The sequence below is a fragment of the Halichoerus grypus genome, chromosome X (genome assembly GCF_964656455.1).
Source record: "Halichoerus grypus chromosome X, mHalGry1.hap1.1, whole genome shotgun sequence".
Classification (NCBI taxonomy): Eukaryota; Metazoa; Chordata; class Mammalia; order Carnivora; family Phocidae; genus Halichoerus; species Halichoerus grypus.
This window is the reverse complement of record NC_135727.1, coordinates 40,020,391-40,034,495: the sequence shown is the minus strand read 5'-3', so window position 1 is coordinate 40,034,495 and position 14,105 is coordinate 40,020,391. Positions and strand designations below refer to the sequence as shown.

Sequence of the window (14,105 nt, the reverse complement as noted above, 5' to 3'; positions counted from 1 at the left end):
CTGTAAGTTTTCTCCCTTGTAAACACCTTTATCATCTTAAGCAGCAGCAACAACAACAACAACAGTGATTTTACCTCTTTTGTCACCCGGATGCCCTGACCCAAGACCTCACATATTGCAATCAACTGAGAAATCATCCCTTTGCAGGTTGCTCTCTTGTATTGTGGATGGCAATAATCACATGAACTTTCTTCCTTTTTAAAATTCAGTTTTCTGAATAGTCTTTTCAATGCATTCTTTATCTGTAGGCTTGAAGTCCTTCCCATTTAGCCAGTAGGGGCTGAAGTTAGAGAAGCCTTGCCAATATATTTTGAATTATTTTTATGTGTGGTCCTCAAATCCAGCTGTCCTCGACTGCCTGGAAGTGAGGCCAGGCCAACCTGCATTCAAAAATACAAATTGTTCTTTATGCCTCCTCTGACACTGGACTTTACAAGGCCATCCCTTGGTTGAACCAAGTAGTTCTGAGTTGGGAGATGCAGGGCAGAAGGATCTTGTGACCAGCAATGGGTTTTTTCTAGAACTGGAGATGCACAGAAGGTGTAGGTGATCGAACGGGGTGTGGCTTGACCTCAGGACATCTGTTAGAGGCACTTTGGAAAGAAACTTTAGTAACAAGTGTGTATTTACTGAGTAGCTTATTTACTTGCCATTTGCCTCATTCTTCAAAATGTCAGGTACAGGCAAGGCAAGTAATTTAAGGTATCTAGGCTTTTGAGATGTCCAAATCAAAGGAGCTCCTCTGCACTGAGCCGCTGATTCAGTGAGAACATTCTTCTTGATCTTAAAATGTTTTAGATATTTCTCTGATGCATGAGACCTTTGTTATGCCTGTGCCTTAGCTGCATAGGAGACAGGGTGGGTGGGGGGTGGTCTAGCTCTTGGCTTAGAGACAGTGAAAACCACCTCCAAAAAGTCAAGCTTCCTCTTCTTTCTCTTTTTCCATCTTGTTTTAGCTTGCCCCAGCAAGGTCCCCATTTCAACCGTCCTTAGGTCTCTACCTCCAAAGAACTGGAGGCTCTCACCTTTTTCCCCATACCCTGCAGGCATGTGCTTCTCTCTGCTTTTCCAGATGAGTAGTTTTGGAGCACCAGTGGAAACTTCCTGATGGCTATTGGTTCTACTCCTTGCTCTGCTACTTAGCTGCTGGCTGGATGACCTTAGACAAGTCAGCTGACCTTTCAGAGGGTCAGTTTTCCCATCTGTGTAATGGGGCTACTTACCTATCTCATAGGTTTACTGTGAAGATTAAATGAGATGATGCTTGTAAAGCACTGGGAAGTCTTCCACATAGTAGCCGTTCAACGAATGTGAGCTATTATTAGTAGTATCATTACTTACAAAATGGTGATTTTGTAAAATCCCTAGCCCATCCAGACCCCCTGCATCATGGGCGCTAGGGATCCGGCCCAACAAAGATATTTAGTATAGCTCAACAGCTGGGACAGAGCTCTTGGGGGAGTCCTGGCCCAGGATTAGTTTCCTGCTTCACCGCCTGCCAGGTTCCCGTGGCTGAAGGGAGGCGTTAGCCTTCTCTGCCTGCTCCTCTCCCTGAACAGAGTCCGCTCAACAAAGAAGTTGTAGACATCTTCAATTGAGATGGTATTTTTCAAAATGGGATTTGGCCTCTATTTCGAATTTGTTTCTTCTTTGAGTACTTCCATGCATTCAGAATTCTGTAGAGCATGTTGTATGCTAATCTAGGGATGGCTGGTGAACATTTTGGGGGTGATAAAAAGAGACTGCTGTGCTATTAGACAATTTCCTGATTTATGGGAGTAAGATGTTGCCAGACTGATCACTGAGTGATTCACTTCAACTCCTGGGTTGATGCGGCAGTATATCATGTAGCATTCAGCTCTCAGACCCACCCATTTCTGCTCAAACACAGCACAGCCCGTGCCTCAATACTGAGGGTATGGAGGAAAAGGCAGTCAGTCAGTGTCTAAATATGGCGCATGCAAGAGACGCTCGGGGAAGATGTAGCTGGACCTCTCAGGTAAGAACACCAATTGGTGTACTACTGGACCCCTTCATTGTTTGGAATATCTAGGGCAATGGCACCAGCCTTTAGGAGTGGGATGGATGGTCCAAGTTTGGTAACAGCCCAGATCAGCACAGGCTCCTGGCAAAACTGGGACAGTCTTGAGTTTGCCTTCTCACACCCATGTCTGGACTTCTTCTCAGCCTCCTCCAAAAGGCTCAGGGACTTATTGCTGCCTCTAGCAGGGCAGGGGCCCACTCTTGCCATAGGCTCGCATTCTTCTCCTACCCCAAAATCATTGTGTTAAAGGAGCAGTTGACTCCAAGGCATAGTGGTTCTCCATACCCAGGGGAGGGTGTTACCACTTACTGACTATCCCCTCCAAGGGGTTCCTTTGGTGAATGGGGACTACAGAAGTATCCCATAAGTCTTCTGACCAGGAGGGACAGGACATTTATTAGCACGGTCCTCCTCTTAGAGAAGCCCTCCTCTCAGAAGACAGGGACAGTTTCAGATGATCAGTCCCTCAGCAGAGACTTTCAGCTGAAGACTCTAGGCCCTGGAACAGGCAGGCTAACATGGAAGTTTTGGGTAGTTTGGTGCCCCTCTGATCACACCAATTTTCTCCTCTTCCACCCAGCCAGTAACTGGTAAAACTAAAGAGACCTCACCTGCCCATGAACAGAACAGGCATTGATCCTACTTAGCATGGGTCTCGCAGACAATACTTAGAACATCCTTAGTGGATGAAACCTGTTGCCATTTTCATCTCCCCAGCATACATTTAATGTGGACAACTCCCTTCTAGAACCTAGTGTCTTCGTATTCTCTGGCTGTTCAAATTCTCCCCACCTGGACTGTCCTCTTCAGATAGCATTATATCAAATGCTTCCCAAATGTTGGCAGGGTGGGGGTGTACCATCTCTTCACATGCATTTGAAAATGAGGGGGGTGTTGGTGTAATGGTTATAAATGAGAGTCACTGCTGGCAGTTAGTAGGTGGGAGCTAGAGGTGCTAGATGTCTTGCAATACGCAGGCTAAACCCACAGGAGAAAGAACGGTCTGCCCAAAATACCAGTGTCACTCCCATTGAGAAACAGTCCACATTCTTCCCTTCCCACCACCCCCTCCCATCAAAATTTATCTGTTCTGTATCCCATGGCCTCAGGTGTATATTCTTGCTAAACCTGATCAATCAATCTAACGCTGAGGTGCTAGGGACTGGTGATACTAATTCATTTTGTTCTCTTCCAAAGAAAATCCTTTAAGTGTAGACTTGTTCCATGCCTTCACCCCAAAGAAGCAGTTCAAATGGTGGGGACCTCAGGCAAATGGCAGCCTGGGAAGGGAGTGGTTTGAAGGCAGGGATGTCTATCTTTTGGTGTTCTTTCCCTTCCATGTGCAATCTCAACCCCCACCCTCACCCCAAGAACAGTCCAGAAAAAGTGCGGGGCTTGAGACCATTGCCACTCCCCCCCTCCTCCCCTCCCACAGTTAGCCCCTTTATGAGTAGTGCAGGAAAACGAGAAGCTGAAGGGAAAGAATGGGTGCTTTACTGTGGGTTTCCACACCCTCCACATTTCCAAAAGGAACCCACAAAAGCAGCTCTGGAGGCTAAATGCATTTATTAATTCCAACTCAGACTCAAACAGAAAGCAGACTGAATTCTTTCAACCCTTCTTGTTTATATTCCAACCTCTGGTTAGAGAACTGTGTCACAAAGCTGAGGGGGAAAAAAAATCTTTTTGGACAAATCTGGCTCCCAGCTGCATGGCCTCATGTGAATAGGAACTTGGCATCATAGGAGGGGAGAGGCTGTTGTCGCAGCTGGCAAACATTGAAGGCATCAGGTGGCAGGCCCACTCGGCATGGGCAGTGCCATGCCAATGAATAGTAGCAATCGGCAGGAAAAGGGTTGGGAAAGATTACCTAGGAATCACCCGCCCCGCCCAAAGCAGCACTAGGAGTGCTATTTTTGTGTATTCGGAGAGAATCAGGAGGTCTGAATTCCAGGTCTGGTTATAAATTGTGTGACCTTGGACAAATCACTTCCTCTATTGGGGCCTCAGTGTCCTTTTCTGTTATTGAAGAGGATGAATCGGAGGTTGCAAACAACTGGCGGCCTCTGGGCCCGATTTGACCAGTGGATTCGTGTTGGTTGACCAGCCCAGTATTTTGTTTGTTTGTTTCCACAGTTTGGAAGCCTTGTTTGTATTGGCTCTCCGGTTCACCATGGTCCCCGCTGTCCTTGTGATCTTACCACCATCCATCAGCCCCTCCCAGCTATTTCCCATATTTCTAATATCCATCTGGCTCCTGAAGAGTCGTCAACCTTAGAAACCATGAATGAAATGATCTCAAAGGGGATCTTATAACAATGTGTCATTATGACTACATGTCAGCCTCTAACATCACGGAGGAGCAGAGGGTACCTGGGGGGCGTGGGGAGTAGGGCAGCCACGAAGGGCAAGTGGGCAACAAATTAACAAGTACCACTTAAGGGAACACTTGGATGGATTTTTCTTTAAGCAGATTTGCCACCCTGTCCCCCCACCCCAAAGGATGTGTGGCCCGTGGAACATCCATGGCTTTTCCTGGACCTCATTTGCTTTGATCTCTCAATTGACAATATACTTTCTTTGAAAAGGTACAAGTCCCACAGGATCATGGGCTGAGTCTTGGCCATTGTTCAGCTTTGATTTTTCAAAGAATTATTCTTTTGTGGAAAATGGCACCACGTTTCAGTACTTCCTGTGTGATTAGATAAGCAGTTTCAGGAAAACGTTTCTATTTTTTTTTTCTTTACAAGGACAGTGTGACAGCTTGGACTTCCCCTAACAGAAAGTCCCTCCATCTGTGTGTCTGGCCACTGGCTAGCCCTGGGGACTTTCCTTCTCAGGCCTAGGCCTTTCCCTTTTAGGTGTCCATTGCTATCCCTCTTTAGCTCCATTCCTATCCCTGACACCCTTCAGTATTATTTGTGAGAGGGCAAGATATATGGGGGGACGGTGTGAGGAGTGAGGGTAGAAGGGATGGGAAGGGTCCTTTTTAGAGGGAAGTTACAAGTCCAGAGCCTCATAACTTATCTGCTCATTTCACCTGGATTCATGACCAAAGGTGAGACTTTTACAGTGGCTTCTTTGCATGTTCTAGTCCTGGCCTAAAACACACACTCTCTTGGTTCCCTGCTCTGGGCAGAAACAAGGTCTTTTCTCCCAGACCCTCTGGCACTCACTGTGGGCCGTAGGCAGGACTGATGTATCTCATTGTGATGTCGCCGAGCCTCAGCATAAAACAGGCTGACTTATCCCCAGTCTTCCTGGGAGCAGGGGAAGCAGCCAGATGTCTACATTGTAAAAGGGCTTCCTGGATGGCCTGCAGGCTGTGTTCCAGGTAAGAGTTCACAGGGCCTCAGATTGTTGATTAGCAAGTAAATAAGCCCCATGCTGGCTAGTGAAATGGAAAGCCCAATAGCTTGGGTGTCAACTCAGAGGAAGGCAATAGACCTCTGACCAGCTGAACCTCCTCCTGGACCCCTTGAATACCTTCAGTTAACATTGGCTTTCCAGTTTATAAGTCCAACAAGACCCCTTTGGGGCAAATGTTGGTGATTTCAGTAGGTGTGAATGGACAAATTGAATTATAAATGGCTCATTTGGGGCAGGAAAGAAAGCTAGTTGATGTTAGACAACCGGAGGAGAGAGACAAGTTTTTTCTCCTTAAATATGGTCTTTGAATTTTCCCTCAGAATCTACCTTTCTGCTTTCGTTTAAAACTATATTGGCTTTCGATTTGAAGGAGAATATTTCTGAATTTATCTTGATCATATCTTTTGGTTTGTTGATTGCCTTTCCTCTCTCATTATCCTATTAAGGTAAAGAGCACCGGACAAGGAGTTAGAAGAACCAGGTTCTAGACCTTTCCTCACTTAACTTTGTGTGTGTGTCTTTTTTTTTTTTTTTTTAACCTCTCTGGGCTTCAGCTTCCACTAGAAAGTAAGGAGAGTGAATTAAATGAATAAGACCCTTTTAGTAGATTTTATGAAAACATTAATTAGTTCCACTGGACTAGGGCGATACCAGTTTATTAAAAAATAAACCATCACTTGAATGACACACATTTATATGAAACTAACAAAGTGTGTAGGATGTGTGTGTATGATGAAGAAACCTCAGGGATCACCTAGTCCAGTGATTTCCAAGCTTCAGTCCTTTATGTCTCATCTTTACGATTTTTGTCATAATTGTGTGTCACCAGCAGTATTATTTAATGTCATTTTCTATAGTGACTTGGTTTTAAAAAATTTTTTAAATATCTATCTTAGTGTCACCCTAAGCAATAATATCCATGAAGTCACAGATGCGATATGCAAGATATGTGTCTTTCTAGTAAGTTTTCATTTATGTACCACCTAAAATCAGCTTATGTGCCTATACCTGGGGAATACATCTCAATTTGGAGGACATTGCTCTGGCTCCTCATTCAGATGTGGAAACGAAAGGTTGGAGAGTTTAAATCACATTATTTCTCACCACAAAGCAGGTCGCCATGGAGGCATGACCGGCGGCCCCACCTTCCCTATGTCACAGTCAGAGGCAGAGCTGTGGCTAAAACCCAGGTCATCTGACTCCTAGACCAGGCCTCTTTCCACCTCACCATGCTGCTCCCACAGTTGCCATTATGATCTAACTATTCATAATCTTTACTAGAGATGGGACTAGAGCCCAGATCTTCCTCGAGTGTGGTAAATCATAGTAATAATAAATGAAGCCTGTGACTTTGGATGAGTCATTTAATCGTTCTGGATTTGAGGGCCCTTATTTGTCTAAATGAAAGAATAATTCCAGTTCTGCCCCCTGCCACATGGGGAGAAAGGGAGGAGCCGCCATTGACGAAGCATTTCCTAGGCCACTATGAGGGGATGGGACCAAATGATTTCTCAGGGGCCTCTCTGCTCTGAAATGTGACTCTTCTAACAAACAGGATAAACCCGAGTTTGCTTATCCAGAGGAGTAGGTGTGTATGAAAGGAGTACGAATATTCTAACTCTTAGGGAAACTGAATAGTCCCGTAGTCCCACTGAGTAAATTAAAAAAAAAAAAAAGTTTATAAAGTGGGGTTAAAAATGATGGTTTTGGCTTTCCCACAGGCATTTGTGTTTTATACAGTGAGTTTCCTCCGGGTAGACTCCTCAGGTGAGCATCTTGATCTAGCCTAAGCTTAGCAGTTGAACCCTGTCAGCTCCAGCTGTTTATCATCTCTAAGATCGGCACACGTCCCTGCTCTGATGACATCACAGAAGGGCTGTGAGCTCACATGAGGAGGTGGTTGTGCACAGCTGTGAGAAAGCTAAAGCACCCCACTGAATTGAGACTCCCCCCTTTGCCATGGGATCTGTTCTGTGCGGGAGGGGGTGGGTAGGAATGTTGCCTCTTGCCAACAAAGGTAATGTCGGATGGAGGGTGCTTCCGGGTAGCTTATCCTAGCCCTGGACACTCTCCAGTTCTCATTTCTGCCATTTTTCTGTCCTAGATTTACTATTCTGAAGGTGGACAAGCTGTAGCCATCGGGCAATTTAAAGATCGAATTGTAGGGTCCAACGATCCAGATAACGCATCTATCACCATTTCGCATATGCAACCAGCAGATAGTGGTGTCTACATCTGTGATGTTAACAACCCCCCTGACTTTGTCGGAAAAAATCAAGGCATCCTCCAAGTCAATGTGTTAGGTATGGGCAATTTTTTTTTTTTTTTTCTCTTCTTGGAACAACTTAGGACCTTCAATGAGCCAGGGCAGTGAGTTATGGTGCTAATTAAGTCCCAGGGGGTAAATATCCTCTCTGCTCCTTTTCTTGTTGGGGAAATAGAGACACACCATCAACCCAACCCTTAGAGTAACACTGAGAAATCACTCACAAAACATGTTGAAACAATTGCCAAACCAAAAGTGCTGCCAAAATGACAGCAGATGACCCAACCCCCGGGGATCCATGTCTCTGAAGGGTGGAATGAGGACAGATGGGACGACATACCATCCCCACTAAATGATCACTAGCAACTGGAGGGAACCTCTGATTAGAGCCAGTCCTACCTGGGGGAGATAACTGTCTATTTATGATCTCTCCTAAGCCAGCCACAATTCCCACCATGAAATCATTCTTTTGAGTAAAGGCAGGAGGGTCCCTTTTAAAAACATTAGCACTATCTGGAAAAAGGACCACAGGTTAAGCCAGAGTTGAGAATATGGGCACAGATATTCATTATGTGACATTCGGCAAGTCATATCTGATTTTCAAATGCACCTGGAGTGGTTCGTTTATACAGTATTTACTGAGTGCTTCCTATTTTGTGCCAGGAGCCATGAAGTTTACAATGATGGAGGCATGGTTTCTGCTCTTGGAGAGTTCACAGTTTTGGGGGATGTCTAGCTCTCCTTCCAATCTCTGAGAGGACAATGGGAGCTTTGCTCCTGTCTGGAGGCCTAGCAAGGTCTTGTCTGCAGGCCTTCAGAAGTACTGAAGGGAGAGAGGAAAGAGTTGTCAACCCTCACCAATTAACCAGTTGAGCTGAGGGCTCTCCCATTTCTAAGTGATCCCAAATGGAGCCGATCTAGTCATTGTTCCTTTCAAGCTGTGTACATCCATCACAGGAGAGGAGGAACTAGATCAAACCAGTGACTTGAAAATTGACTGGCTTGGAAAAGCAGCAATTAGTAAAAGGTGCACACCTAGGAGAACCATCCAGAGTTGTCTGAGCTTGCCTCCTGGGTGACGCCCCAGATGAGGTTTGGTAGTTAACCTCATCTGGAAAGGAGGGAAAGGTAATCAGGAGCTGAGTTTTAAGAGTGGGGTAGCTCAATCGTGCCTTTATTTTGCTGAGCCCCATGCTAGGTATTGGGGTACAGGAAGAAGACAAGAGAATTACACACAAACCCTTTCCTGGGAGAGTTGATGTTCCAATTTGGAAGACTGGTCATTTACCTGGGAACTAAACAGTGAAGCGCAGATGCTAGGAGTCCAAAGGCTTAGGTTCTAGTTCGTACTTTGCTACTCAGTGGCCTCGGGCCTGTCAGTCCACTTTTCTCAGGCCATTTTGAGATGGAGTTGTAATTCCTGCCCTGTCTTCACAAGTTTGTTAGGAGGATCAAACGATAGACTAGAGATTCCACATTAAAAGCATTTGAGGGATTAGTCCTCTCATGGTTTCCTGCTGCTCCCTGGCTCTGGGTTGTCCAAACCAAGCCTCTTTATCTCTGAGCTAAAGTTAGACAGGAAGGTTAATATTCTTAAGTTTAAAGCTCAGAGAATCCTAAGAAGTTGAGAGTCATTTCCTCTTCAAGTTGCTTTCCCATGAGTCTTTGGGTCCGTTGTTCCTGCAATGACTGTGTCATGACTTTTCCTTAAGCATCCAGGATCCAGGCAAGGTAAAAGGCAGAAGAATCTGTGGATTATCTTGTTTGGGAACTCTCAAGAATTCTATTTTTATTAGTTGGGGTAAGAACCAAGGTCTTGTACAGATACATGCTTTCTGGAAATCTTGAGACTGATAATTTTCTCAAAAAATTGCAGAGGCTGTTTGCAGTTCTCAAGTTCTATGGCCTATGAGTTTCTGTCCTGCTTGCCCTGACTGAGGGTTGGGGCATAGTGGGGGCGGGGGGTAAGGGAGGCTAACTGTGGGGAGAGGTGTTGATATTTCCTTAGTGACCACGCTTCCTAGCAATGCATTGCCCAGAGACATTCCATGACACAGTGATGGACGTAGATCCCACTCCCTCATGCATAAATTCATTCAACGGATCCTGAACACACATCTGGTTACTGTGCCACACAACGGAGATGGAAAGATGTAAAAGATGGGGTTTCAGCCCTCTAAAAGTTTTGAGAATAGGGGCTGAGGTGGCAGGGCATGACTTAGGTAAAGGAAACAGCTATGAGCAAAGGCCCAGGTGGTTTGGATGACCGTTCATTTGAGAGGCTTCCATTAGGTATGACAGCCTTGGAAAATGCATCTCTGAAAAATACCCAGGTAGAAGTTTGAATAATTATTTTGTATGTGTTTGGAATGAGCATCATATTCCTTCTGCGATTTGGCACCTAAAAAGAAAATGATGAATAGAGGGAAGGCTTGGGCAATGAAGCATTTTCATTTTCATTGATTTTTCTGCGGTGAGCCTCTCCCTCCCACCCCCATTCTGCTGAAAGCAATAATGCTAAATGGTAGATCAATGGCTTTGCCAGTAAAACATCAAAGTTCTACTGGGGTCGTTAGCTGGATGAAATGTCAATTCAATCCTGATTCAGTAGTTGTAGAAAATATATAGGTTTGGGACGTGGTTCAAAGTGATTCGCTAAGTGTTTTGTTAATAAAAAATAAAGGGAGGAAACTGTGTTCAGGGGAAAAAAAGCCTATCTGGGGTTGTTTCTGGGCTCTAGAAATACCCCCATTTAATTTTCTGTTCAAAATTCTGTAAAGGCCATCAAGTCATCATGGTTTTAAACAGGCCGTATCTAAATCTAGTGATGCTTGCAATGGACTTCCGGTTAAATAGCCTAGCTTAGGGGAAGCAAATCGAATGAGATGTCCCCATCCGAGAAAATCAATGGTAAGGAAAAGAGAATAAAGAGCTAAAGGGAAAAATACTTAATTTTTTAAAAGATCTTATTTATTTAGTTGTCAGAGAGAGCACAAGCACGGGGAGCGGCAGGCAGAGGCAGAGGGAGAAGCAGGCTCCCCGCGGAGCAGGGAGCCCGATGCGGGGCCCGATCCCAGGACCCTGGGATCGTGACCTGAGCCGAAGGCAGACGCTTAACCGACTGAGCCGCCCAGGTGTCCTGAAAAATACTTATTTTAATTTAAAACCACCTGTTTAAAAGATAGGAATGGTGCAGGGTTTCAGAGAGTTGCCGTCTCCATCTCCTCACTCCTGTGTACAGTGGGTTGGAGTCTGAGCCTGGAAGATTAACTTCAGTAGAAAACTATACAATGTGGCAGTAGAAATTAGTCCTGCCCATGGCCAAGAGCAATTCCATGTGCGAGGCACTACAGACACCATTTTATTTATCTAAATTCAGTATGTTTGGATTAGTCAGAGGCCAGACGGTCTCTTGTTCACATTTATACAGATGAGTCAGCTGAGGTTTGGGTGGGTGAGGGTACTTGCCTAAACACACCCAGAGTAAAGCTGCAGAGAGTGGTCTGTGTGGATCCAGCGCTGTGCTCTTCACTGCTGCCTCCAAAGGGTTTTACGCCTAAGTTAAGACGAGCAAGGTGAGGTGGTAAGTACTGAAATTCAGATTATTATCTATATGTAACACGAGGCTTAGGACAAGCTGTGAGCAGTAAGACGAATGAGGAGATCCAGATCCTCGGTTTCCCACAGGACCCCTCCCACAGAGATGTTTCATAAACAGCTAAGACTCAGTATGTCCCCAAATAACGGTATCATTGTCCCTTTCTCCTCCTCCCTCCATCCCAGAAAACCTGCCCCTCCCCTGTTTATCTGGGGCTAAGCCCAGCTGTCCAAGTCAGAAACCTGGGAGCCATCACCGCCTGTGCCCTCTTCCTCATGCCCCCTATTCGTTTGGCCACCAAGTCCCATCGATTCTACTTCCTTGAGACCTTTTGATTCTGCCCCCTCCTCTCCCTTGGTTCGGGCACCCCCAGAGTGCGAGCCAACCGTCTAAAGCATTAGAAATGACCACCATCCTTCACCTACTTAAATTCCTTCCTTGGTCCTCCTTGCAGTCTGTGTAAAATACATGAAATACAAAGCCCTCCAAGCTGTAGCTTCTGCAGCTCTCTGGCCTCATCTCCCACTACTCCCCCCACGCCACTTCAGACATTACTTGGGCATTTCCGGTGCCTAGTGCCGTGCCAGGCACACAGAAGGGGTGAAAGATGAGTAAATATTTCAGCATTGCATAGCACACCCCTTCCAAAATGGGCTTCCCCGACCAATGAGGGACGCAGGCCAATTCAGACCCTCCAGTAATTTTAGGTCACCCACCCCCAGAGATATAAATGCCCAAACGTGACTCCTGAAGGAAAGGAAAGATACAGCATTGATAAAACAAAGGTTGTAAAAAGAATAAATAACAACTTAATCTCAAAGTATCTAAAGGTTCTATTTTTCCCTTAAAACTGGGCTTCAAATGTATAAACTGTGTCTTTAGTCATTTAGCGTTTGCTTCCATTTGGCTGTCTTAATAAAGGCGTATTTTAAGACACAATGCGGAAATTCATGGTCATGAATCTGGGGAGGGAGGCAGACGGAAGAGGAAGAGATGCCGCTAGAATCCTAATGGCCGGGTGCCTGGCAGGTCCTTGAACCTGAAGTGCTCTACTCCCACCTGGCGGTACAATCGGAAAACGGTCACAGGAAGTTCATAAAGCTTTCAAAACTGAGCGCCCAGCACGGTAGTCTACAAAATGACAGTAGGGAGTGGCTGCTGATTGTGACAGGTTTCAACTTCCCCTGCAGCATTTTTACTCTGTGTCATTGCCTTACAGTCAAACCGTCTAAGCCCTTTTGCAGCATCCAAGGAGTCCCAGAAACTGGCCATCCGATATCTCTTTCCTGCCTCTCTGTGCTTGGGACACCTTCCCCTGTGTACTACTGGTATAGACTCGAAGGTGGAGACGTCATCCCAGTGAAAGGAAACTTCAGTAAGTCCAGCCCACTGCAGCCCCTGGCAAGGCCTGGTGTGTGTGGTTGGCTGACGGATGGCACGTGTGTGTGGCTGGTTGCTCGTCTTTAGAGCTCAGTCTTCTGGGAAGGGGAGGGAAAAAGCAGATCTCCTAGCAAGGTGACTGTGGTCTGGTCTTACCCCCAACCTCTAGTAGTCAAGCCTGTTTCTGGCTCACTTAGAGGTGGTGGATTTGGAGGGAAGAGGCATGGTCCCAGGTGGACTACCTTTGGAAGAGTCCTGAGGGGTCTAGCGGGACCCTGGACAGCTCAAGAAAGGGAGGCCAATGTGAGGGAGTGGGTGGGCACGGAGTGATTCGGCTATGATGACATGATCTGTACCCTCCATAAGAGATTTCAAAAGTCTATATCCTGTTTTTGACAGACCCAGCCACTGGGACTTTGGTTATTGGAAATCTGACCAGTTTTGAACGAGGTTATTACCAGTGCACGGCTAGCAACAACCTTGGCAACAGTTCCTGTGAAATTGATCTAACTTCTTCCCGTGAGTTGATCATCCAACTTTAACGCACTTTCTCCTTAAGTCAAGTATCCTGCGCCTGCCAACCAAGTGAATTAATTAGGATCCCTGCTTAGTCCTTCCTGCCTCTCTGGTGATTTTGGTGGTTTATTTATAGGTTGATATGCTGAATTATTATCATCCTAATATCTAAACGCTTACATGATACTTAATATGTGCCATATACTGCCCCAAAGCATTTACAAAACTTTTGTTTATCCCTCACGAAATTTCTAAAAAGTAGGTATTACTATTTAATAAATAAAACAGCAGCCCCATGGATAGTAACAGGCTGGATTTTCTTTGTGATGCTGTTGGTGAATCCAGGGGAAACCGGCAATCTATGTTGAACATGGAGCTCACAGACTTTCCAGTTCTTCTGCAATTTGTTAAGATCTGCCTCTAATAATAGTAGTAATAATAACACTTGTACCTACAACCACAGTAGCTAATATCTGTGGAGCACAAATTATGTGCCAGGCACGTGGCCAGGTGCAGTGAGCATTATCTCACTCAATCCTCCGACCACCCTGTCTAGGAGGCACAATATATTGTTAGCCTCATTTTGCTGAAAAGGAAACTGAAACTCAAGGAGATAAGTGACTTTCCCAAGGTTATCCAGGTAGTGACTAGCAGGGCCAGGATGCCTTATTTTTTATTTTTTCTAAAGATTTCATTTATTTGTCAGAGAGAGGGAGGGAGAGAGCACAAGCAGGGGGAGCGGCAGGCAGACGGAGATGCAGGCTCCCCGCTGAGCTAGGAGCCCATTGTGGGGCTGAGCCCAAGGCAGATGCTTAACTGACGGAGCCACCCAGGCGCCTCTTGCCACACCTTTGAATGATCCCTTAATAACACTTAGGATCATGTCATCTATTCATTATTCCTAACTCACTTTGAATCTGTGACTAATACAT

General features: G+C 45.6%; 1 protein-coding gene across 1 annotated transcript in view; it reads left to right on the top strand.

Moving 5' to 3' along the window:
* VSIG1 (V-set and immunoglobulin domain containing 1) overlaps positions 1-14,105 on the top strand; it is a 42,697-nt gene that overhangs the window by 25,122 nt on the left and 3,470 nt on the right. The window contains exons 5-7 of the mRNA XM_078064425.1: positions 7,518-7,716; positions 12,497-12,652; positions 13,057-13,176. Of these exons, the coding sequence (XP_077920551.1) occupies positions 7,518-7,716; positions 12,497-12,652; positions 13,057-13,176 (475 nt within the window). The remainder of the gene's footprint in view (positions 1-7,517; positions 7,717-12,496; positions 12,653-13,056; positions 13,177-14,105) is intronic.